At 55.9% G+C, this 23,210-nt stretch overlaps 1 protein-coding gene across 5 annotated transcripts; it reads right to left on the bottom strand.

Moving 5' to 3' along the window:
• Positions 1-1,037: 1,037 nt before the first annotated feature.
• CBX7 (chromobox 7) lies at positions 1,038-22,513 on the bottom strand. Of its 5 annotated transcripts, none has more exons than XM_035696025.2 (6): positions 22,418-22,513; positions 18,967-19,010; positions 11,780-11,845; positions 7,537-7,603; positions 4,536-4,884; positions 1,038-4,187 (listed from the first exon to the last, which is right to left on the bottom strand). In XM_035696025.2, the coding sequence occupies exons 1-6, from the start codon at positions 22,496-22,498 to the stop codon at positions 4,033-4,035; spliced, it is 762 nt and encodes a 253-aa protein (XP_035551918.1). In that variant the 5' UTR covers positions 22,499-22,513; the 3' UTR covers positions 1,038-4,032. The 5 variants fall into 5 exon arrangements, with proteins under 5 accessions (XP_035551918.1, XP_025315410.1, XP_025315427.1 ...); XM_025459625.3 differs by lacking the exon at positions 22,418-22,513 and adding an exon at positions 21,215-21,413; XM_025459642.3 differs by lacking the exon at positions 22,418-22,513 and adding an exon at positions 21,215-21,406 and having other exon boundaries at positions 4,536-4,608.
• Between the last annotated feature and the right edge of the window lie 697 nt (positions 22,514-23,210).

Here is a 23,210-nt window from a genome sequence, read left to right as displayed (position 1 = left end):
CCCATTCCTCATCCTTTGGGAATGGACAACTCTGGGAGACATGTGAGTACTTCCTGGGTCATTTCAGGTGGAATGACACACAGTTGCCATAATGGTGACCTCAGCAACACAGCTTCTTGTGGCCTTTCTTCCTTCCCTGACTCGTTCTACCCCTCCACTCCTACTCCACGGATACTTCCCAAATAATAATCCCTGCCTTAGGCTCTGCCTCTAGGGGTGACTGAGGTCCCTCCAAACCTGCTTCTCCTCCTTCAGTCTCCATCCAGGTGAAGAACCACTATCTACCCAGTTGTCCAAAGTAGAAATCCAGGCACAATTGTGACACCTCCCTGACCCTTACATCAAAATCATTTCCCAGGTCTTGACAACTCTACCACCTAAGTCAACCTCCAGATTATCCATCCTCCCTCTTTCACAGACATGTGCATGGCCACCACCACTCCCCACCTACATGGCCGTTGGGAGGGTTGGGACGTGAGTTGATTCTTACCTGTTCTCTGTCATCAATCCTGTATGTTCCTGTCCAGCCTCTATCCTGAGCCCAGGGTGAACCTAAATGCAGAGAAGCTTAGAGGACTCTCTCAGCTGTCACTCATTTCTGCCCTGACTGCCACTCTCTGGGCTCAGACAGGAGTGCCGAGCTTGGTTGAACAGCAGATGAGCATTAGCTCGAGACAGTCCCAGGTTCCAGAACCTGCAATTCCAGAGACCTGGGACACTGACCATCCCGGGGTTCTAGAAGAGAACACACTTGGCAGGAAGGAGAGAAAAGATGAAGATGAGATGTACCACTCCACCTCTGATGACACCCTGCAAGGACCCCAACGGTGGGCACTCACCCATCTACATTCCAGCTTCCAGTTCCCGAGCACTTTTTCACCCCTTACCATCCCACCACATGTCCGGAGGCCTCAGAAAACAGGTTGACCTGTCTAAGATCATGGTCGGTAACTGGCAGGCCTGGGGCTCCCAGGGGCTGGAGCTCCTTCCTCATCACTGCTGTGATGCCACCAAAGTGAAGGCTCGAGTGCAAGAGATTTTTTTCAAAATCATCTTTAATGTATTTTTAATAATTTTTTGCCTCATTTACCAGATAAATCATCTAAATAAATAGATGCTATACAGTCTCTTACCAACATCAGTACAAAAATAAACCGCGCTCTGCATCCACTCTAGCCCTCCCAGCACACACTCACTCAGAAAAGGCATGTGCTTGGAATCAACCCGCACTCCCATCCCTCCCAAATACATTCACGTTGTCTGAACAAAGCTCGACGCTCATTCCGTGCAAAGGCAGCGTTCTTGTGCTGAGACGTGGAGGCCAGGCTGGCCACTTACAAAGCAAAGCTAAGCCACCTTACACGGGCATAGCGCCTCCCCCCGCAGGAGGGGAGTCAGCAATGGGATCGTCACCCTGAAGGGATGACAGGGCTCGGCTGGGCATTACAAGTGGCCGTGCCAGGGGTGGGGGAATCCTGTCCTCGCCCCATCCCACAGCAAGAGGAAAGTACCGACCGGGCTCTCTACATTCAAAATGAGAGGGGGCCGGGGAAGGAAAGACAGACGGTCCGACTCTTTCTAAGCCCCCACCACCCCTGTGAGTACTGGCCTTCTGGGGTGGGGTGGGGTGGGGCGGGGTAGGGGGGAGCTCAGTGTCCCAGGCCCCCCCAGGATGCTCAGGGCTGGGAAAAGGCCTGCGAGGCCACATCCAGCCCCTCATAGAGGTCTCCGACCCTGGGGAGCCGTGGGGAGCCCCAGCTCACAGGCTTCTGCCCTGAGACACAGGGTGCCCTGCTTGCCCAAAGGGCCGAAGAGGCAAGAAGCATCCTGCCATGCAGACAGAACATGAGCCGTCTCACTCCACAAACAGCCCCCAACCCCCCTCCCAGCCTGCAAATTGCACAAACAGCTCTTTGAAAGTGCCCATGAGGCAGGAAGAGGTCCCATGTCCCCTGGGGGATGGGGTGTATGCCTTCTACTGCAAGCTGCCAGCCCGGTCCCAAAGCCAAGGCCAACAGCATTCGATTAGAGGCCCCCCTGGCCACCCCCGCTCCACCCCCACCAACTCCAAGCTGCCCTTCCCAGACCCAGGGTCTCACAGCAGGGTGGGGCAGGTGGGGGGCTCTGCTGCCCCTCCTATCCCCACGAGCTCCTCTAGAGTCAACTTCCCAAGCTGGGAGGAACCACCAGAGCAGACCACCCCCCCGCCACATTGGAAGCACTGAATTGACCCTGGACAACAAAGGATTAAGGAGGAAGGAAAGAGACTCAGGGATTTAGGAATCTTGCCAGCAGGGCACCCCAAACAAAAATGGGGTCCAGGCTGTCTTTGGTTCGGGAACTCGGGAAGAAGGGGTCTGGGGGAAGAATCGCCCTATCCTTGCCTCAGCAGGATTCTGCTGACTTCTTCAGGACAAAGCAGAGTGGAGAGAGAGCCCTGGGAGATGGTGGGCAGGGCCTCCCCCTACAGGACCCCAATGCTGATGATGGGGGAAGGTGGAGGGAGCCGGCCTCTTACCTTTGCTCCCCTGGCTCCTCTTATCCACCCCCACCTGGCTTTTTCTCCCTTCCAGGGCTGGAGCAGAAAAGAAGCCCCTCCTCACACTTGGGAAGCTACTTGGCCACAGGACACATTTGTGCAAAGTAGGAGATGAGCGTCCCTCCTCCCAGCATCCCTTCTCCCAGCATCCCTCCTCCCAGCAGCAAAAGCCTTCTGCCCAGCGGGCCCAGCGGCTCCGGTGCTTAAGCACAGCCCGACCCACCAGCCGCTGCAGCCCCACTGTAGGAGGACGCGCAGAGCCCCCCCAACACACACACAGGAAAACCGGGGCACTCCCAGCTGTGGCATCTGGGATGGATGGGCAGGGGAAGCAGGATGGAAGGAGGAAGGGTTTCAGGAGTTGAAGGCTGCCCTGAGAAGGTGGTGGGACGCTCCCTCCCTCTCTGGGAGGGCAGAAAAAGAGAGGAGGGGGTAGGGTTGAAAAGTCACCTGAGTCAGAGAAAACAAGAGCCCCTCAGGGGAGGAAGGACAGGATCAAGTGCCTCAGAGCCTGTGCTGACCCTGGCATGCCTGCGGGCCCACCACGTAAGCCAGAGAACCATACTGTGTGCCGGGAGCCTTGAGGCCGTCCGGCCCTCACTGACAGCTGTGAGCGGACCAAGTCGGGATAGATCCTGTCACGTGCTGTGCCGTGCAAGGGTGGGAAGTGTGGGGTGCCCGTGACAAGTTCTCAGGTGCTGTGAACCACCCCACAATTTGCCAGGTCAGGGTTTCGAAACAGGTTTGCAAGACCCGCTGTGTGCATCTGCAGACACACACCTGCAGTCACGAGGTCACAGGGCAGTGTGTGTGCACCCGTGTGGCTGCGTGTGCATGTGAGTGTCTCTCACAGGCCAGGTGATGGGGGGCAGGGGCTCCCAATGGGAGGGGCTCAGCTGGCAGCCACCCCAAGGAAGGGTATGGAACGTACCCCAACAACCTCAAAGCCTTCCTCTTGCGCCCTCATTTTGACCCAGTCATTTTTGGTCAAAGCCAAACTCCATATCCCACCGCAAAGCTGGAGTGGAAAGTTAAAAAGAAAGAACCCCACCCCCCACCCCAAAAAGGAAAAGGGAAACCAGCCAGAAAGGTGGGAGTGGGTGGCTCAAAGGAGAGGGTCTGGGCCCTCCCATCCTCCTTTGGTTCCTGGCACCAGCTGCTGCATCTCTAGAGCCGTACAGTGATGGAGATGGATGGAGATGCAGGCGGCCAGGGGCGGGTGGCCCTCCTGGCCTGGAGGCGGCCCCCTGACTGGCAGGGCAATGCCAGGCCGCTCCAGCCCCAGCCCCCTACACAGACCACCAAGCCTTTCTGTAAACATCACGCGCAGAGAAAGGGGCGAGGTGGCGGGAGAGTGTCAGGATCTTTCCCCTGCTCCTGTTCCATATGTTTTTTAAATAAAATAATTACCCCGCCCCCAACCCCTCCCCATCTCTGGAAGTCCCCACCCCAAGCCCAAAAGCAAACAGTTTACGAAGAGTAAAAATGGTGACTCAGAACTTCCCGCCGCGGTCCCGGAAGAAACCTTCAGCCGCCTGGGCCTCCCGGAAGGTGACTGTGACGGAGTTGGCGGTGATATCGGTCACTGTCACTTCACTTGCGGGGAGCACGGGTGTCCAAGGAGGTGGCCCCTCGGCCAGGTCTGCATCTGCGACAGACACAGGAGATGGACTGAGCTAAGGACAGCACTGGCGACACTGCTGCCTTTGGATCCCTGCCCACCCAGCACCAGGTCCCCCCTCTGGGGCTGCAGCCAGCTCTGGGTCTAGCTCAAGGCCGGACGCCCGGGAGGAGGTCACTACCTTCGTCTTCCCAGCCTGGATAGGTTGACCCCCAGTGGGACCCCAGGAAGAGCTCGGGGCTGTGCCAGGGCCCCTGCAGGCTGTGCAGCCTCGGAAGCACCTCGGTCCCCCTCTGGGCATTGCAGCACTTGGACCCGATGGCTCGAGGGAACCCCCCCCCCAGCACTCTGGGGCTTGGGCATGGGATGCCTTACCCTCCTCCTCGGGGGGCTGCTCAGCAGGCTCCCACTCGCTGGCCGCCTGCAGGACGTCCGGGGCCGCTGGCTCCTGCAGGAAGAGCTCCCGTGGATGGCTGTGACTCTCCAGGTCGGGCCCGCGGGGCGGGAACTTCTTGCGTGAGAGCCGCAGGTACTTGTGGGCCTTCCGCGGCTTGCGGAGCGGGAAGGGCAGGGCGGGCACCATGGGGCCCTTGTCCACCATGGGTGCCCCTGCCTTGACCACCCCCTCAGGGCTCCCGCTGCCGAGTGGGCGCGTCAGAGAGAAGCACAGCTTCTCCTTGCCCTTGGCCTTGTGCGAGCTCCGCAGGTCCATGCTGTACAGCCGCTGCGGGGGCAAGCCAGGGCACGGCGGGTCAGCCCTGCCCTCCCAGCCGCTGCCGCGCCTTTGCTCATGCTGTTCCTCCCACCTGGAGTGCCCTTCCCTGTGTTTCACGGCCTGGAGCCAGCCATTCCTCCAACCCCCAGCCCAGCCCAGAAAGCCACCCTCTGAGCAGCCGCAGCCTGTATCACCCACACCCCACTGCCCCAGCCTGGCCTGGTGCAGCTGCTCATCTTGGCCCCACAGGGTAGCCACCTCTCCCCAGGGGGGTTGTGTACAGCTCAGGGCCGGGCCAGTGCAGCAGAGGAGCCCACAGGAGCACAGACTGAAAACTGACCAAGAAAAAGCAAATCTGGATTTCTTCTGGTCCCAACTAAGGAGTTCTTCACCACGGGGAAGGAATCTTTGCCTCCTAAAGGACCCCCAAGGCTGAAACAGCCAGCTGGCCAAGGAGACGGTGTGAGGTGGATGCCCTCGGGTTCTGGGAACAAGTACCCAAGGGGTGCACATGGCACTGGGTGCCCCAGGTCACACAGCCACTGGGATGGTGTTCTGCTCGCAGCCCACAGGGTGCTCCTCTGCTCTGCAGGCCCTTCCCCGTGCAGGTGCCACATCGCACTCTAGGGATTTGTCTTATTGACTTCGGCTGAAATGGATACAAATCCAAGAAAGATGCTTGGTGCTAAGTGTTGGGAGGGCCTGGATAGGTCCAGGATAGTACCTTCTGCTGCCACCTATCACCAGAGGCCAGGGAAGACAGTGAGGCTTCAGATGGGATGGTGGCTCAAACCTCCCCCAGCTGGGAGCAGAGATCACAGGCATAAGCTCCATTCTCCCACCCTGCCCACTAACTCCCAACACTCAGCACAGGGTACAGGTTGTTCTGGGACAGGAGGAAGGCCAGCCAGGGAGAGGTAGGGACAAGACTGTAATGCCAGCAGCGCTTATCCTACTGCAGCTTCATCAAAATCCACTCCTTCATCCTGGCTCGGTGGCCATCACAAGCCTAGTAAACTCCTCTAACGCTGCAAGGCAATCCGTCTTTGCCCTTCTCCACCTCACCAAGAGAGAACCGCAGCTACTAATAGGCATCCAGGAGCCCCCGGACTCAGACCTGGGTTTGAATCCAGCTGTGTTACCCTGGGTAAACTCCTGGCCTCCCTGAGCCTCAGTTTCTCTGTCAGTGAGACGATGAAGAAGCCAGCCTCCAAGACTGCCGCCCCCAATTCCTGCCTCAAGGAATTCACATCCATGTGTAGTCCCCTCAACCCCTACCTACTATAGGACTTCTTCCAAGGCTAGCTCATTAAAGACACTGTGCCCCCGGCTTGCTCTCTTGGATCCTCTGCTCTGGGGGAAGACAGGGGCCACACTGTGAAACCACCTGGGAGCCCTCAGAGAGGCCCACATGCAAAGTTCCAGGCCTCCTGTCAACAACCAATGCTGACCTGCCGCCACACGAAGAGCTACCTTGGAAGCAGGTCACCCAGCCCCAGTCCAACCTCCAGATGAGTGCACACTGGTTGACATTTACAACTGTAACCTAAACTAGAGTCGCTAAAGAACCAGCTATGGGACTCCTGCATTCCTGACCCACCGAGACTGTGTGATATGCTAAGTGTTCATTGCTCTAAGTTGCTAAGTTTGGGACTAGCTTGTCACATGGCGGTCGATACCAAGCACAGCCTCCTGGAGGCTTTGTGGGCGGGTGACGCACATTCACTTGTGAGCAGCACTGAGCACAGAGCTTAGCATGGAGAAGACGTCTGACAAACAGATGCCACCCTCCTTCTTGGGACCCAATTCACACCAGACCCCGTGGAAAATGCCCACTGCGTGAAGGGAAACCCATCCTTTCCGGCAAAAGCCTCAGATGATCTATAATCAAGAGTGGGCAGGAGACAGGACATGGCTCACACTCTGTGTAGACCAAGAAGCCATGTTGTTTGGCTTCAAATACCTAGGTGAACGTTAGTCGATTAAGGAGAGCAGATATGCTTTTCATCCCAATTTTATAGATCAGAAAATTCAAGCTCAGAGAGGCAGAGACATGCCTCAAATCACATCACTTCAAACTCGACCCACTTTCCAAGCACAACAGTGAAGTCAGCAAAGTGGTCCCAAGACCTGGGCAATGTGAGGCGTCCCGGAGTTTAGAAGCCTGTGTGTGGCAGAGGATTGGAACAGGAGGCCCCGCAGGCTCCTTCTCACTCAAAAATGCCCCATTTCTAGGGCATCCCAAGACAACAGTTCCAGAATTCTGAGTGTCCTTTTATTGGATTCTAAAATTCCAGGTGCCCATGTTGCCTCAATTCTAAAGCTTATGTTTCCTGAAGTCCTCAAATATTATAATTTTGTATTTGGGGACTTTGAGCATCATAAAGGCTCACTTACAAGATCCTAGGCTTTCAAAATTCTAGGCTCCCTTCAGCCATATACCCACCTTGCCCCGAGCCCCACAGCACCTCCCACCCAGGCTGTCTTCCTTCCCCACCCCCCCAATGGAGACCCCCTGAGTGCACCACCCCCCAGGGCCCTGGGCAGAGCAAGGAGGGTAAGTGGTTCAGCTCAACTAGCTGGTGCAAATGCATGGGCTGGGGCAGACTGATGGGAGGGGCAGGGGGACCTCAGGGTGGGCACCAGGGCTGGCGGGGTTACCTGCAGCAGAAGCCGCTTGGGTTTCGGACCTCTCTTCCTATACCCCGACGCTCGGTCTCTCTCCTCCCTGGGGTGCAAAGCAGATGGCAGAAGAAAAGCAAACACTGGTGACATTTAAGGGAAAGTAAAGCATCCGCTCCACCTCATACTCTCCTGTGTATGGGGAAAGGGGCACCCGCCATAGGCCACCCCCAATCCTCAGGTAGGGACTCCTCTCCATTGCTTTCTCTACACCCTAACAGTGGGGCCCCATGTTCATATCCCAGGGCCTCGGTCTTCCCGTCTGGCAAAAGGGGTGCAGGGGCACAGCCACTGGTCCTAACCACTGAGGTGGGACTTGCGTGACATCTCCCAAAGTATGTGGGTCTCTACTGGGCTCCAGGGTCAGGTCAGAGCTCTGCTCTCCATGCCACTGGGTACACCCTCCAAAACAATGCAGTTCTTCCAGTTTCCACTCTCAGAAGAGTTGTACAGAAACCTGTCAATCAAATTTGCCTCGAATGTCCCAGGGGAGCTGATGAGAATGTATATGGTCCTCTCGTGAGATGCCAGAGTGCCTCAGCGGTTGAACTCAGGGCGTGATCCAGGGATCCAGGATCGAGTCCTGCATCGGGCTCCCTGTGGGGAGCCTGCTTCTCCCTCTGCTTGTGTCTCTGTTTCTCGTGAATAAATAAAATCTTTAAAAATTTTTTTAAAAATTAATAAAAATTTAAAAAAAGGAAATGGTCCTCTCATGAGTAAAGCTCTACCTAGATTCTTCCCCTTTTGGGATCTGGATGACCTTGGTGGAGAGGACAGGCTCTTGCTTCTATCATCTGGTTCAGAAAAGGGAGAACAACTTGCCTATATCGAGTCTCCAGTAGATGCCAGACTCTCTGCTGGGTGCCCTCCCCACACCACAAACACACAGGCACGACCCGAGGATGCATACAAAGCCACACAAGACACACACAAGACAACACAACAGAGACTCCAACAACAGTGCCGGTGGAGAACTTCAAAGCCATTTGTATTCTATTTCCTTTCATTCCTGCTTTCTGTGGCCCCAGCTACAGAGGCCATGTGGGCAGCAGAGAGACTGTGGAGGCTGGGAGTGTGCGCCCTTCCCCCTACTGACTGTGTGACCCCAGAGAGTCTCTCTATCTGAGCTCAGGGCTGCCCATCCCAGGTGGCTGTTTCCACCACTAGCCCTCCTCCCTCCTCAGGGCAGTACTGCCCACGGGCTCCAGGGACACTGGGGGAGATGCATCTGCGTAGGGCCCTTCCTCCCTCCCTCCCTGTGGGGTTGGCTGCAGCAGGTCTGCCCTGAGGCCCTGGAGCCAGCATTTGACCACACCGTGATACTAGCCACTTGGCTTGCCAGGACAGACCTGCCGGCCTTTGAGGGTGAGTCTTCTCTCAGAAGCCAGTGCTGGGCACCAAGACACCCTGTTCCAGGCCCAGCTCTACCCTGACTCAAGGGAGACCTTGACTGATCACTTCCCCTCTGGACCTCACAGTCCTCGTCTGGAGCAAGACAGTCCCTCCTCAGCTGGCCATCAGGGCGTTTGGGAGGAGCAAGAGAAGTCCCTGGGATTTATCAAAATGGAGGGTAGAAAAGCTAAAATAATAAAGTGAGGTAGGGGTGAGAGGAAAGAGAAAGAAGAGAGGAAGAGGACGAGGAAGTAGAGGGAGAAGGAAGGGTTGTGGGAGAAAAGAACAATGATGATAGTGTGTTTATGGCATTTACATGTGAGGGAGCCACTATTACTATCCTTGCGTTATAGTCATGGAAACTGAGGCACAGAGAGCTTAAGTCACTTGCCGAGTGCCAAAATTCTGACAGCTTCTGCCACTAAGAGCTGAGCTCCAGGCCTAGCGAGGGTCCAGGGTCCAGTCAGGGCCAGCAGGGCAGGACTGCCAGGCCACACGATCCTGGTTTCCAATCCAATGCAGTGTGTGCGTGTGTGTGCACGCATAAAGGGGGAGGGGTGCATTCTATCCAGTCCTTATCACCTAGGGCCTGGTTTCTGTCAGCCTTGGATCCTGACATCAATGTCCAGGGCCCTAGGGTGGTGGCACCCTAGGAGTTGCACCCTCTCCGCCTCTCCCTGTTGGCGGGACTCCACAGAAGAGCCCCTTTGCCAGACTCTGAGTCTCTTTAAAACCCTGCAAGGCTAGTGTTAAATGGGCATCATCCCTCTTTTACTCCCTCTTCACCAAGACTGAGAGAAGAAGGCGAAAAGTCACACAGTAGGTCTGTCTGTAAAGGTCTCCAAGCTCTTCATTTGTTCCTTAACTATTTTCTGACTCATTCAAAATAACATCCAAATCCTCCACTGGGACTTAGTGGCACTCCCTGAGCTGTGCACCCCCTTCCTTCAACTGCCCCACTCCTGCCTCATCTCCCACACATCACCCAGCTCACACCACTCCAGCCAGCCGCACTCAGAGCCACACTTGCCTCCATACTGTTCCTTAAACATTGGCTCTCACCCCAGGGCCTTTGCATTGACTGTTCTCTTTACTTGGGATGTCCTTCCCTAAAATACTTGCTAGACTCATTCTCTCAAGTAATCCAGGTCTCTGGTCAAACACTCTTACCTAACTGACCCTTGAACCCCTACCCATCCCCTCCCCCTGCCCCAACCCTGTCCTTGCAGTAGTTATGACCATCTGATAGCATATACATTTCTTGGTGTTGTTTTATTATCTGTCTCTGCACTGGAATTCGAGCCCCATAAGAACAGGGATTTGGTTTTGTTCCTTGCTGCGTCCCTAGCACCTAGAACAGTGTCTGGCACATGGCACAACCTCAAGCCATGAACAAGCAAACAAATGACCCTTCATTACCATCACGGAGATCATTCACACACGTGTGCCCACACTTACTGGTTTACAAAGTGCTTTCATACACCTTGCTCCCCGTGAGAGCCCTGTAAGGTCAACAGCACTATTGCCACTTTGCAGATGGGGAGCATGAGGCCCCGAGGGGGAGGAGGCCTTGCCCACCACCACACAGCTGGTGAGCATCAGAACCAGGATTCTAATTCGGGACTTGGACACCTGCCTGATGCTCTCCTCACTGCTGTCTAGGACATTCCACAGAATTCTCCCCAGCACCACAATCCAAGGCTCCACCAAGCACAAGGAGCCAGAAAAACCATGTGGGATAGGGACTCCCTGATTTTTAAAGGAGAACAGGGGAGAGTTTTCCTCAGAATGGGCAGGACGCTTCCTGGGGAGAAGCAATGGAAGAGGGCAAGGAAGGGCAGGGGAAGGGCATCTAACTGGGAGTCAGGAGGCCTGGATTAAGCCCTGGTTGGGTGGCTTCCCAGCGGTAATGTCCCCTGAAAAGCTCTTTAGCTCCTCAGAGCTTCAGCTTCCCCATCCATCAGAGGAGATTCTCATCCCTATCTCAGGAGATCACCATAAAGGGCCAAATGGAAATGATTTTGTGCAAAGATCCCACTCTGTACAGGTGGGCAAGGTGAGAGGATACAGAAGGATTTGGGCTGCCTGCTGGTGGGGAGATCGGTGAAGCAGCAGATTCAAAAAGCTCCTATATCAGCAGAAACGACATTTTGTCAAAGGCTCCCCACTGAGATGCAACCTCACTGCCCATCAGCGGAGCTACCAATCACTAACATTCAGAATCAGAGCAGAGTACTGGCAGATAAGGGAGATGGGGGCGGGGGGGGGCCTTTGCCCATGGCCACTGAGCAGGGAGGTGGCCAGTGGGATGGACCAGAACTCAGACATCCTTGCTCTGAAGCCACAATCCATCCCCTGGCCTTTCTCAAGCTTCACTGGATTCTCCTTTTCTTGGTGAGACAGTCTCTAGGGAGAATCTCTCTCTGATCTGTTATCAAGGCCACCACTGTCCATTATTGACATTGCTGGCCCTACACAGGGCATCTCCGTAAAGCATTCTTATACTTTTCACAGCAGTTAGAAGCCCTACCTTTGGGAAAATCAGGACCAGTGTTATTAGGGGATGGCCCATTTTACAGCAGAGAGACCGAGGCCTGGAAAGGTTAGAGAAGTAGCCGATATCACTCAGCAACAGGAAAGGGCCCTTGGCTGCACTGGTATCTGATGCCCACCCCCTTCTTTCAGCTGCATATGAAATCGGGCTGTCCCTGCCTAACCCCCTCCCCATCATGCCCATGCCCCATGTTCGGAGCCAAGCCAGCAGCAGGCTTCTTATGAAACCTCAAAGCCTGCCTTATGCCCAGGCCCAGTCAGGCTGAGGCCCCCTTACTTCTCCTCATAGGCCATGACCAGGCGGGGGTCCAGGATGTGCTCTTCCGGCTCCCATGTGCTGTACCTGGGGAGAGAAACCGCAGGTCAGAAGCTGCCCTGCCCCCCACTGGCATTCACCAAGGGTATAGCTGTTCCACCAGGGCCTGCCATCTGCAGACTTTTGCTCCCTTTCTGGCCCAACATAACTGTCACCTACTCCTCACAGCTATCCCTGGTTGCCCAGGCTAGGTCAGGGGGCTCCTGAACTCCAGACACCAGAACTCCCCTCATTCTGAGCACTGATCACACCACCCTATAAATAACTGCATCCAACTCCCAGTTAGGCCTCATGCTCACCCCAGAAGCACAGGGTACCCTGCCCAGGATTCCCTTCCTGTGGGAGGCATGAGCCTGTGGTCAAGAGCTCAAGTCTGGCTCTGGAGCCAGACTACCTGGGTTCAAATCCCAGCTCAGCCCTTGCTAGCTGTCCAACCTTGAAGGATTTACTCAACATCCCTGTGCCTCCATCTCCCCATCTGTAAAGAACTCTTGCGCTGCTTAATACGTTCATCTAAGTACCTAGTACAGTGCTTACTGTTGCTGTCCCTGCCCACAATCTGCAAGCCCTGGCCCCAACATCTCCTCTGCCCAGGCGGAGCCACTCCCTCCCTCCTCGGCACACATCTGTACCTTCACTGCCAGGTGTGAAGTTCCCCCGCCGCCCTGGCATGCAGCAGGAATCTGGTAGATGGTTCAGCGATCCTAGGATCCCATGGCAGGTCGCCTTGGTATTTCGGGTGGGGACCTTCCACCACCCCCAGACTGGGGAGCATCCCCTGGTGGGACAGCCTGGGGAGCAACAGCTTAGCAGCTCCACAGCTGAAGCCATCCTTGTGCTACCTGCACTGCTATTTACTTAACACTTGCCTTTAAAGCAGCTCACTTTTTTCATTTAATAATTTTAAAAACAAATGTTAGGAGCACCCAGGTGGCTCAGTGGTTGGCATCTGCCTTTGGCTCAAGGTGTGATCCCAGGGTCCTGGAATCGAGCCCCACATTGGAATCCTCGCACCAGGGCTTCACAACTGGTGGTGAAGGTAAAGATCTCTGCCCTCATGAATAAATAAATAAAACCTTTAAAAAAAATCTCAAAATAAACAAAAACAAAATTTTAGGGGGCGCCTGGCTGGTACGGTCGGAGGAGTATGTGACTCTTAGTCTCAGGGTCCTGAGTTTAAGTCCACATTAGGTATAGAGATTACTAAAAACATAAATAAATAAACTTAAAAAAAAAACTTATGACTTCCATAAATAGAAAAACTAGTATCACTCACCATAAACAGATGCTAATGCATAAAGAAACTAATCTTTAAAACACATACCTGAATGTGTATATATACACAATATTCAAATACGCAATATATACACAAGCATATAAACACACACATAAGTTCACACGTATACACGTATATGTAAAAACAACAGCAAAGCAATGCACCATGATTCTGGCCCAGGCTGTATGCCCAGCTCTGCTGGACAGGAAGGGAGGCGAGCAGGTATTAGGCAGGCGTTAGGAGGCAGCAAGAGGCTGGCTGGTGGAAGCCCTGTTCCTACTCCTCCTAACCAGCTGAGCTGAAACTTTCATCTTAAACCATCCTGGGACTGATACCTACAAGAAGTCGAATCTAGATTCGAACAAGCTACCTAAGGACAGAATCCTTTCCTCCTTCCTGCCACTGACACTTCTGCACACCTAGTTTATGTTGGGCCCTGTGCCAGGTTCTGTGGACTCAGCAACAAAGGTCCGAGCCCTGAAGGCCTTACAGTCCCTACCCAAGTGCTGCGTGCCCAGCCCGATCAGGTGCCTTCACAGCCCCCCTCATACGTGCTATGCTCTCCGCCTGAGGGACAGTCCCTCCATGACCTCATCCTTTCAGAGCCAGCCCTTGTAGCTTCCCCTGACATCCTTTTCCTCAAACTGTCCCACTCCCAGCAGAACGAACCCTCCCCTCTGCTGCTCTCCACAGCCTGGCGCACTTGGCATCTGCCAAAATTATTGATGAATCCAGTGGCACCCTGGCTGGTAGACTATAAGCCCTCCCTAGGGTGCCCAGCCCAGCCTCCGACCCTAGGTGCTCTGGGAATGGCTATGGAAGCCACTGCAGAGTTCTGCTCACCCTGAAGAAATGCTAACAGTGAAACTGGGGTTTTTTAATAGTTTGCATAGAGCCCAAAGTATAAGCAACCAGAGACTGGCAGAGATCCAAAACTTCCTCTTCCAGAACAAAGGTTAAATTTCTTCAACTGTAACTAGTTACAAGAAACAAGGAATTTTGTGGTCCTCTGTGTCCTCCACCTTCACCCTCTCCCCTTCTCTAGCTGTTAAGATGATTCTACAGTGTTCTGGTCCTCTCTGTCTCTCTCACTTGCCCACTGCCCTGCCCATTTTTTGGTTGTTGATGTAGGTGCTATGTGGTTCCTGGCAAGTCCCTAACCTTCTCTGGACCTCAATTTCCTCATCTTAAGACTCACCACCACCACCACCATCACGGTAACAGCACCGCTCACTGCCAGGGGCTCATCTATTCCTCATAAAACCCCCATGAGGTAGGTTACCCTATTTAAAGATGAAGAAACAGGCACAGAGAGTAAGCATCTTGCCAAGATCACGAAGACAGTAAGTGGCCAGTCTGTGGTTGGAACTGTTGAATCGTGGCCACCCTCTACCTTTGGGTCTCTCACCCGGCACTGCGCCTGGCTCCCCACTGGGCTGTGATGTCCCTGGGTGAAAGGCAGTACTGACTGACCTGTATCTGACTGAGGCTTTGCACACAGTGGGTGCACAGAAAGGCTCAGCGGATTCAGGCCGGGCCTTTACTTGGCTGGGGTGGCAGCACGTGAAACAATGGGACAGGGTCAGACTCTGCAAGCAGCAGGAGGCCTGCCTGGTCCTGCTCCAGGCTGCGGCAGAGGAAGGGCAGGGGGACGCAGCGCCTCACTCTCTCGGGCCCCCCCGCCCCCTAAAGTGGAGGCCAGCGGCCGCTCCACAACGTGGGGAGCCAGAGGCCGCGGTGAGACGCGCGGGGCGCACTGCCCAGGCGCCGCGGACCTGGGTCTGCCGGAGGGCGGGGCGGGGCGAGCGGAGGGGCCGACGCGGGCAGGGCGGGAACACCGCGCTCCGTGGGGGGCGGAGAGCCCCGCTCGGCCCGCCCCGCCCCGCCCCGCCCCGCCCCGCCCCTGCAGCGGGGCCGCCGTGCGCGCGCACGCACGGAGGGGGCGCGCCCGGATTACCAGCCCAGCCAATGGGGGGCGGGGGCGGGGGCGGCGCGCGGCGGCCGCGAGGTAAACACGGCCACGTGACCGGCGCCCCGCCCCCCGAGCCCGGGTAAACAGGCTCGCGGCCTCCCCGCCTGAGCCGCGCTGCGCAGGCTCCCGCCGTGCCGGGGGCGGGGCCCCCCGGGGCCAGGCCCGCCCTAGTTCCCCCCAACAGCTCAATTTAAAGCCCTCCAAAGTGAGCCGCCGGTCGGGGCCCTCAGGTCTAAGACAGACGGGTGCGGCGGTGCGCAAGTCAGGCCGCCACTGGGGCCTCGTTTACTCATCCGTGAGGTGGGGATGCCAAAGGTCCCAGTACTGGGGGCTTAATGTGATGATTAGATGTGCTAAGCCACGTGAAGCACTTACATCCGTGTGATACGTAATAAAAGCAAAGACGCGTTAATTAAATAAATCAAAATACAGGGCGAAAACCTGCCAGGCCGGAATGCTGGCCTCTGCTGTTGCCGCCCAAACCCAGCGTTGGAGGAGGAAGATGCACGGCCACCTCCTCTGTCCCTGGCACTGTGTTATCAACTTGTGTTATCAACCCTTCAACAGAGTCCTGTGAGGCTAGGGCCTCATTTTACATGTGGAGAGATGAGAGGTGCAGAGATTGAGGGCTTTGCCATGGGTCACACAGCTTGTAAATCTACAAAACTAGGCTCCAAAGACAGCCTGGTCTGGCCCCAAAGCCCAAGCCCTTGCTCCTGAATAGCCAAGTCACCTTTGGCAGAGCTGATTGTGTATCACAGGTGCTAGGCCCCTACGCCCCGGGATCAGGGAAACCACAGTTCAGATTATCCCAGCTATATTTGACCCTGGGGCACAGACTCCTCTGCTATGGATATCTGTGTCCCCATCTGTAAAATGGGTTGCAAAGAGGCAGTTAAAAATGGGCCAAGGCGGGATTCCCAGGTGGCTCAGCGGTTTAGCACCTGCCTTTGGCCCAGGGCGTGATCCTGGAGACCAGGGATCCAGTCCCACGTCGGGCTCCCTGCATGGAGCCTGCTTCTCCCTCTGCCTGTGTCTCTGCCTCTCTCTGTGTGTGTGTCTCATGAATAAATAAATAAAATCTTTTTTTAAAAAAATGGGCCAATGCCTGACTCATGCAAGGTGCTTACTGATTAGCTGCCTGGTTATTGCTTTGGCCACTGACAATATCATTACCAAAGCTCCCCTGAGGTAGTCCTCCCTAAAAGATGGAGTAGTGTTCACAAGTGGGAAAAGAAGAAAGGAATGCATTCCCAAAGGGGGTAACAGCAGTCCTGGGCAGGCTGAAATCAGTGGAGTATCTGAGGGTCTGTGTGGGACACAGAGACGGAACTGATGATTTAATAATATCTTCTGCCCTGTGCCCCCAGACCCTCCCTATGCAATTTTCTGTACCTTCCAGAACAAGATAGCTCCTCTGCCCCATCTGCTGGGGATGAAGGGCAGTCATTTGTCTGCTGTTGGGGAGAAAACGGACAAAGCATGTAATGGCCTATCAGAGGCCTGGCACGGAGTGTGTGTCTAAATCATGGTTTCTGTTATTAATATAAGCCTCCTTGACAGGGTGAGGAAGGTGCTGCCGAAGGTGCTGACTCTCCTCCCCACCAACGAACGCTGGCACTACCCTCACCAAGTCTCCCAGGCCTGTAGGCAACAGCCTAACCAGCTACCCACTCCCCACCCTCTTTCTCAGTCTCTTCTCCAAGCAAGGAACCCCAAGGAGGGGAGACTAAAGCCCACATGGATTACAAAGGACCCCAGGTCCTCCTGCCTCACCCCCTGCCAACCTGTTTTCCTCCAAGTGAAGTGGGGTGATGCAGTAGGTGGCATGAAGTAGGTGCCACATGGCAAGGGAGCTGTAAGTTATATTCTTGTCATGATCTCCCTTCTTTGGGCCTCAGTTTCCCCATCTGAGGACTGATCTAAACCATTTCTAAGACTACTTTGAGCCCCTTTGAGGAATGGAATCTCCTAGATTCCTTTCCTGTCTGTGGGGAGACCTAGAAGTTGAGCTAACTTTGTGTTAAGAACCAACATTTCGTAAGTACCTGGTCATCTGAGACTTCCATCCCCTCACAACAACGTTATTCCAATTGGAAGATGAAAAAGCAGAGGCTCCACCACACTGGGGACCTAGATAGCTGTGAGCCAGGCCAGGAACCCAGGACCAAAGTGCAGGGGAGCCAGGGGTGCCCCGGGTCATCTTGTCAAACAAGGCTCCCAGAGCCCCTTTGAGGAGTCACAAAAGGTAGTCATTCGGGCCCACCTGGTGGTCTCAGCATGTTAAGAAACAAGTGGCAGGGGGCTCAGGCCAGCAGGAACATGAGAAGCTGCTCTTGGAGTGCTAGGCCCTTCTCTCCTGGCTGAAGCTCTGATAAGCAGACATATCCATTTGGGATTAAAAAAGTGGAAGAAGGAATTTTTCATTGATAAGTACCTCTGTTTCAAGAAGGAAATCTTTCAAAAGATGGAGTCTAGCGAAGAGGAAAAATAGCCAACGGTGCCTTGAAGGCCAACCAGCTGACTACACTCCCATGCAGCTCCTTCTGGTGCTGAAGCTAAGGGGGCACATGTACCGGGGAGTCAGTGCCCTGCTGCCCACCCCAGGCCTTCTCCTTTTCTAGCTCCCCCTCAACTCTTACTGTCCCTTCACACAGGCTGGAAGGCCACCTCTCATCTGCGGGGAGGAGGAGGGGATCCTCCCCCAGGTCCAGGGTATTGGGCAATGGGCGGTGGGTGGCGGGAGCAGCAGCAGTGGACCAGGGCAGGACTTGGTTGGCCAGTCCCCAACCCCAACCTCAGGATGCCTGCAGGTCGTCCTGAACACTTGCAACCAGGCCTTGCACCGGCAAGGTGAAGGAACATGAAAGAGGAGGGCAGGGCGTGCGCTATACAGCCTCTTTTTGCAGAGCGGGAAACTGAGGCAACACAGGCTGTATTTCCCTCTGCTGTGTCTCCCCACCAGGCCCTCATGACGCTCCCAGAATCCAATACCAGGTCAGAAACAGAAACATAGCAGAAAGCCCCTGGCATAAGCAACAGCAGCTCTGGGCAAAGGGGGTTTCCAGGAGTCACTCCCAAGGAGGCAGGGCCCCCACAGACCAATGAAGAGGCCCCACGAATTGTTCATTCCCTCCCACTCCCACCCCCCTGTTGGCAGGTGATTGGTTAGTAGGAAGGTTCTTGATTGGACCTTAGCAGGAGAGGTGGAGCCACGGGAAGGGGACCTACAGCCAGCAACCTGTACTGCAACTCTGAGATAGAGGCCCAGAGGCGATATGTGAAAGTGGGGAAGCCCAGTTCAAGTCCCACCTCTGCCTCCACTTGCTGTGTGACCTAAGGCAAGATGCTTAGCTTCTCTGAGCATGTATTCTCATCTTTAGAGATCACCACCATCCCTGCTTCACAAGGCTATCTGGAAACCTGCTTGGTAGACTGGAGAATGCTATCCAAAGGCAAAGTGAGCTCAGGCTCTGTCCCTAGCTCTATGGCACTGAGGACTCCTGCCCCACTGGCTAGACTTGTCTTATCCAGCCCCACAAACCCCCCTACTCAGCACTACCCTACTATTTGCTCTATCTCCACCTGGCCAGCAGCCATCTCTGAAGCCAAGATGCTGGGCCTTCACCTCTCAGATGCCAGGAAAAGCCAGAAATGGGGCTTTTCCAACCAAAAGATGGAGCTCAACCCAGAGCAGAGCAGGAGAGAAGAGAAGCCGGGGCCCACCTTGACCCTCACGTCCTTCCAGCCCCTCAGCCAGCAGAGGGGAAACCGAGGCTTAATCAAGGTTCAACTGCCAATTACTAAAGCAGCTGGAGCTAAAAGCTAGTCAGGAGAGAGGCAAAAGGCAGATGGAAGGATGAACAGGTAGGCAGACACATACACACAAAGGAGCCTTACTTTGGAGGCCATCCTTTCCATTTCACCAGATATTCGACTTTACCCTGGAAAGAAAGAGAAGCAGACAAAGTGAGATACACAGCTGCCCCGACAACCATCATGGGACAATAAGGTCCAATAATTTCTGCAGACTGATGTCCCCATAACACATACACAGTCCAGGGACACTCCCCCCCCCCACACACACACACACCCCAGAGCTCCACCAACCCAAAGACACCCAAACTTTGGCTGCTGGGTGACTACCCCACCTAGACTGTCCTTCCTGTAAAAGCACAGGAGTGCATCTGGCCCCAAACGTTTCTGGGGCTCCTACAGCAGAAGCTCAGAGCCCATGTCACACACGGGGAAATGACCACATGGGGCATGGATCGCCAAAGATCCGGTGCCCAGAGTCCCAGTATTATGACCATAGCTTTTTAACTTTTAACAAACAGAAGACTCTCCAAATTCTAGAAAATTCCTCACTGTGGCAGGTTTCCCATGGCTCTAGCCCCACCAGTCCCCTTCCCTAGGAGAGGCTACCTCTGGCCTGGGGGGTGCCAGGCCAGTGACTTTAGGACTCTTAACTCAAAAGACCCTGGCAGGACTCCAGAAAATGCTGACAAAGGCTCCACCTTCAGAAGTGGTGGTCACCACCCCTCCAGTAGTTAGGAAATAGAGCCTGACCCCTTCCTTCCTCACTGATGGGGGCCTGGCTTCCCAGCCCTACCCGATCCACCAGAACTTTAGGACCAAGATAAGTCATCCCCTCAAAGAGGCCTGCCCTGACCACCCTTTCTAATGCCATCCCTCCCACGTTCCAGTTCTCTTTCTGCATCACACACAGCCCCACTGGAAGGCATCTGTATTTATTTTCCTGTTCGTTGCGTGTCTCCCCTGCCGGACTGCCAGCTCCATGAGGGAAGGGATGTATGCTTCCCTGGGGCTTAGACGGGTGCCTGGTACATAACAGACTCTCTATAAATACATTTTGAATGAATGGCTGAAGGAATGCTGTCCCTCACTCTCTGGCACTACCGTGTAGGACGGTAACCACTGGATCTGCTTAGGCTACTGTGCGTGGAAAGCACTGGGCTTTGTAAAATAAATGAAAATTGAGGAAACCCTGGAGGGAGGAGGAAGGGCGGCCCCAAGAGTTCAACTCCATCAGTGCTGGGGGAAGAAAAGCCCATGGCCCTCCTCCACCTTCACCCTTGGCCCAAGACCCCAGCACTGAGTTTTCTCTCTCCAAAGACCACGAGCTAGCAATTAACCAACTTAAGCTCCTGCTCTATCTCCATCTCTACCTCGGGGTGTGACCTTCACCAGGTCACTTCCTCTGCGGGGGGTCTCAGTCTCTGCCCAAGTCAACTGGGGGGGGGGAGGTGACCTCTAAGACCCCTCCCAGCCCTGCCCCTGGAGCCTCCCAAGGGGCTGCAGAGAGGAGATAAGGGGCAAGGATGGTGGAGAGTGCCAGAAGAACTTTCCCCGAGGGCTTCCATCCCCCACCTCCAGTGTGAGGTGACCACTCTGCAAACAGGTGCACTGGAAATGTGGTCCGCCAGAGTCCGGCCCCGAGGCGCGGGTGCCCGAACCCAGCGAAACTGGTGCCTCCTTAAATTGCAGGGTGAATGCTTTGGAGGCGAAGGGAAGAGGGAGGAGCTTAGAGGATGCCCCAGCGCTGTAGGCGGCCTCGCGGAGCGCGGCCGGGCGGGGCCGGGAGTTGGGGTGGGGAAGAGGGAGAGGTGTGCGCTGGAAGACGGGGAGAAAGCCGGAGGTGGGGGTAGAGGGCTCCGAAAAGGTCGAAGTCCAGAGTGAGACCTCAGAAGCAGGAGGCTCAACCTCCGCCTCCAACTTCCAAGGTCTCGGTACCGAGTCCGGGGTCCTGAGTTCGGGACCCAGCTCCGACGCTAACACGCCAGGCAAGCCTTCTCCTCAGCTCGGGCCTCCATCTCCCCTTATTTAGAATGAGGGAAGGCTGAGGGAGGATGGCATTCGGGATCCCCACAGTCTGATCCTAATCTCCAGCTCTGGCGGGCTCAGCTGCCCCCAGGATGCCGGGCCGACAACTTTTTTATTCTACTCATCCTACGAGGCGGCAGGGGAAACTGAGGCACGGGCTGGGGAGACGAGCCCAGCAGCACGGAGCTGCCCGGGCCCCCCCCTCCGCCCCACTCTCCGCCTCGCCGCCAGCGTGGAGGGGACGGTGCTGGGGCCAACAGGGGACCCCACAGGGGTCCTGGGAGCCGCCCCCAGGCAGCCTCACCTTCCGCACGCGCTTCTTCCGGATGCTCTCCACCGCGAACACCTGCTCGCCGATGGCTGACAGCTCCATGCGGGGCGGCGGGCGAGCGGGCCCGGGGCCGGGCCGAGCCGGGCCGGGGGCGGAGCTGCGGGGCCGCGGCTGAGGCGCGCGATGCTCGGGCCGGCGGGGACCCCGTCACCCTCGCCCGGGCGCGCACGCGCACGCGCACGCGCACGCGCACGCGCGCACACCCCCTCGCGCTCCCTCACGCCGCCGACGTTCCATTTTTGAACCTGCGCAACGTTTTCCTCTGCGCGAGCGGGCGGGCGGGCGGGCGCGCGGGGAGGGGGCGGGGCGGGGGCTCGGCTCGCGCCCGGCAGGTCACGCCCCCCTCCCCCTGCCCGCCGGCCCGCCCCGCCCCGCCCCTCCCCGCCGGAGCCCCGCCCCCGCCCCCGCCCCCGCCCCCGCCGCCGAGCGAGCGCCGCCGGCCCGCGGGACTTATTTGGCGCGGGCGTCGCTCGCCACCGGGGCGGGGCGGCATCGTGGCCCCGAGACGCGTTTCTGAGGACGCCCCCGGTGACTGCGGGAGGCCGGAAACAACACGCCGCCGTGGGGCCGACCAGAAGCGGGCAGGGCGCGGAGGCCACGTGTCCCACCTCCCACCGAGGGGCGGGCGGGGCCGGGGCGCGGACCCCCGTGCGGGCCGAGATTTGCATCTCCGGACCGAGGCGCCTAGATCCCGGGTCTGCAGCGGGCGCCTGCTGGGCGGTCCGTCCCGCGGTCCGTCCGGCGGCGGCTGCGCGGAGCGCCGGGGCTGGGCAATAATTGGCGGCAGGTGTGGCCGGGGCGCGCGGCCCCTAGTCGTTCTAGCTTGTGACATGAATGGACCCCGAGACCGCCCAGCCCGCTCCTGTTTTCGCTGCGGCGCCCGCACTCCTTCCCGCCGCCCCCGCCGCCCCCGCCGCCTACCTGCAAGCATCCCGAGTCCTGCCTCCCTGACCCGCTCCTCCTCCCGCCTGCCTGCAGCTACCACCTCCGCGCGAGCTGCCGCCCCCCGCCGCCCCCCCCCCCAGCCGGGGCCACACTGTGCCCGAGAGCGCTTTCTCCAATGCAGATCTGGCTGGGTCACCCCAGTGCTTAAAATCCTCCCATGGCTCCTTATTCCCCCTCAGCAGAAGGTCCAAACGCCTCTGTCTGGAGCGGAGAGAAAGGAAATAGATTTACCCTTGACTTTTGATCAGCAGCAACGGAAGCCATCCAGAAGGCGCTGGAATGATTAATGTCCAGGAAGAAAATAACCATCATCTTAGAATTAAGTACCCAGTGCAAATTTCTTTCAAAAATTATGTGCCCGGTGAAAATACCTTTCCGGGAGGGGGAGAAAATAATAACATTTGCAAATACCAAGACTAAACCTTTGCCACTAGCAGACCCTCCCTCAAGGAAATTCCAGAGGAAGAACTTCAGACGGGAGGATGATGACCACAGACAGGTCTGATGCAACGGGGAATAAAGAACAATGAACATTGACAATATAAAACAATAACAATGTCTTCTGGATAAAAATAGAATTAAAATGCACAAGAACAATAGCATGTAAATCGAATGAGTGGAGTAAAAGGGTTCTAAGATCCTTATATTCTAAAGGAGGCAAATGGAGATACCAAATACACTCAGAGGGACGGCTGGGTAGCTCAGCGTCTTCCTTCAGCTCAGAGTGTGATTCTGTGATTCAGAATCCAGTCCCCGCATGGGGGTCCCTGCAGGGAGTCTGCTTCGCCCTCTGACTACTTCTCTGCCTCTCTCTCTCTCTCTGTGTAGCTCATGAATAAATAAATAAATCTTAAAAAAAAAAAAAAACCACCAAACAAATGCACTTAGACTTGGGCGAGTTAAGAATGTAAGTTGTCATTACCAGGGTAAACTAAAAGAATGGAAGTGCAGCGCATAATACTTATCCGAAATATTAGAGGAGGAAGATAGAAGGAGAAAAATCAACCCAATTAATCCTAAACCA

Source organism: Canis lupus, chromosome 10 (assembly GCF_003254725.2).
Source record: "Canis lupus dingo isolate Sandy chromosome 10, ASM325472v2, whole genome shotgun sequence".
In the NCBI taxonomy this organism is placed as follows: domain Eukaryota; kingdom Metazoa; phylum Chordata; class Mammalia; order Carnivora; family Canidae; genus Canis; species Canis lupus.
This window is presented reverse-complemented; position numbering and strand designations above follow the sequence as displayed.

Excerpts from the sequence above, each read along its gene's own strand:
- CBX7 (XM_035696025.2), bottom strand. The coding sequence starts at position 22,498 with ATGATGGTTATTTTCTTCCTGGACATTAATCATTCCAGCGCCTTCTGG. Across the intron at positions 7,604-11,779 it reads GTCATGGCCTATGAGGAGAA|GGAGGAGAGAGACCGAGCGT; the intron begins GTAAGGGGGCCT and ends TTTGCACCCCAG. Across the intron at positions 4,885-7,536 it reads CCAAGCGGCTTCTGCTGCAG|CGGCTGTACAGCATGGACCT; the intron begins GTAACCCCGCCA and ends TTGCCCCCGCAG.